Raw genomic sequence first — 1,843 nt, 5'->3', positions numbered from 1 at the left:
TAATTTAATCCTGTGGTGTATTACTTTGATGTTGCCGAGCTACACTTTAATCTTGGTAGATTCCATCCCATATATAATATAAGAAATTTGCAAACGTAAGTCAAAACTAGTTAGTTAGTTGCACTGCCTTCCCGTGAATTTTATTCACTCGGTTATTCACAAATGACTATTAATGGAAGCTCCATGCCAAAATTCCATTCACTGAAACAAAGAAGGCGGTTGTTTAAAAATATTTGTCGCACGCCCAATTGTTATATGCCCGAAGGTTGCAGAACACCAACAATCTGTTGGTTGCAAAACCAAAGAAAGAGACTGAATTAGAGCAAAAGAAAGTCAAATTTATTGTAAAAAAAGTTCCAAAGTTTTGTGACTTATTATTATCATTATTATTTTCTACGTGAGGTGTATATACACCCAGGAACTAAAGGGTATTTCCCACCAGGGCATGCTCTACCATATTTGATGATTTACAGGTTACATACTTATATTTATACACAATAAAATAGAATTTAAAATTCAATTGAATTCTTTGGGAGGTAAAATACCGAGATTTATGAGTTTTTCCAAAAACCGATTCTTCCGGTGCCTCCCAAAAAAATACCTGGTATGGAGAAGGGCGTGGAAGGTAGCTGCTGGAATTACAAAGCGCTTTGAGTAACACCAAATAGAACATTAAGAGAAAAATTAGATACAAGGTTAATCACAAGTGAGTTACATTTGTAACAATTCAATATATCTTTATATTATTCTGATGTTACCGAGCTAGACCTTAATCTTGGTGGCTTCCATCCCCCATATATAATACAAGTAGGAAACGTACATCACTCTTGATACAGATAGTCTCAACTAGTTACTCTACACTACTTCACTATGCATGTCATTCACTCGGATGTTCACGAATGCCTCCACCTCGGCTATTAGTGGAAGCTCCGTGCCAAAAGTTCATTCAATAAAATAAAGAAGAGACGGTTGTTCTAAAGTATGTGTTGCACGCCCAAATGTTAAAAGCCCGAAGGTTGCAGAACATCAACCATCTCTGGGTTACAAAACCGAAGAAACGAGACTGAATTAGATAACCCAGTTGATGTTCCTTGGGGCTTGGGCCCTATATAAAGAACATGGATCAACCAATATATCCACACAAATGCACAATCACAAATTACAGATTTGCAAGCAACGTGACTACCTCACAGACATGGCTAAATTGAAGAAGCTATTAGCTATGTTTGCTCTTGTGATGCTCCTGTCACAGCTTCACGTCCATGGTGTCTCCGTGTCCGTGAGCAGCAGCGCGAACGTTACTACAGAGGCCAAACATCTTCACGGAAGGTGCCACATCAGTGGCTTCCTGCATGGCAAAGCCGGTGACTGCAACAGGGATCACGGCTCGGTCTGCTGTAAAGACGGTCACCGCTACCCGCAATTCAGGTGCTCGCCCCCGGTGTCGGCCGACACGCCAGCGATCCTAACTCTGAACAGCTTCGCACGAGGTGGAGACGGCGGCGGCAAATCGTTCTGCGACAACCGCTTCCACAAGGACACCGAGCTGGTGGTGGCGCTGTCAACGGGGTGGTTGCGCCTGGACGGCAAGCGCAGGTGCAACAAGATGATCCGCATCAACGGGAACGGGCGTGCCGTGCTGGCCAAGGTCGTCGACGAGTGCGACTCGGTGTACGGCTGCGACGCCGAGCACAACTTCGAGCCACCGTGCCCATACAATGACGTAGACGCGTCACCGGCCGTGTGGAAGGCGCTGGGGCTCAAGGAGGAGATTGGAGTGTTCAAGATCACTTGGTCTGATGTGTGAGCGATGCCATAAAAACCTTGCATTAAGCTATGTACA

The 1,843-nt window shown here is 44.2% G+C and overlaps 1 protein-coding gene across 1 annotated transcript; it reads left to right on the top strand.

Annotated features, from left to right (window-relative positions):
- The first annotated feature begins 1,195 nt into the window (after positions 1 to 1,195).
- On the top strand, positions 1,196 to 1,807 carry LOC119306380 (putative ripening-related protein 4). Its single transcript, XM_037582618.1, has one exon. The coding sequence runs from the start codon at positions 1,196 to 1,198 to the stop codon at positions 1,805 to 1,807; it is 612 nt and encodes a 203-aa protein (XP_037438515.1).
- Positions 1,808 to 1,843: the final 36 nt, after the last annotated feature.

This window comes from Triticum dicoccoides, chromosome 5B (genome assembly GCF_002162155.2).
Source record: "Triticum dicoccoides isolate Atlit2015 ecotype Zavitan chromosome 5B, WEW_v2.0, whole genome shotgun sequence".
Classification (NCBI taxonomy): domain Eukaryota; kingdom Viridiplantae; phylum Streptophyta; class Magnoliopsida; order Poales; family Poaceae; genus Triticum; species Triticum dicoccoides.
Note: the sequence above shows the minus strand (reverse complement) of the source record. Positions and strands in the feature narration are given on the sequence as shown.

Coding starts and splice junctions, on each gene's coding strand:
- LOC119306380 (XM_037582618.1), top strand. CDS start 1,196: ATGGCTAAATTGAAGAAGCTATTAGCTATGTTTGCTCTTGTGATGCTC.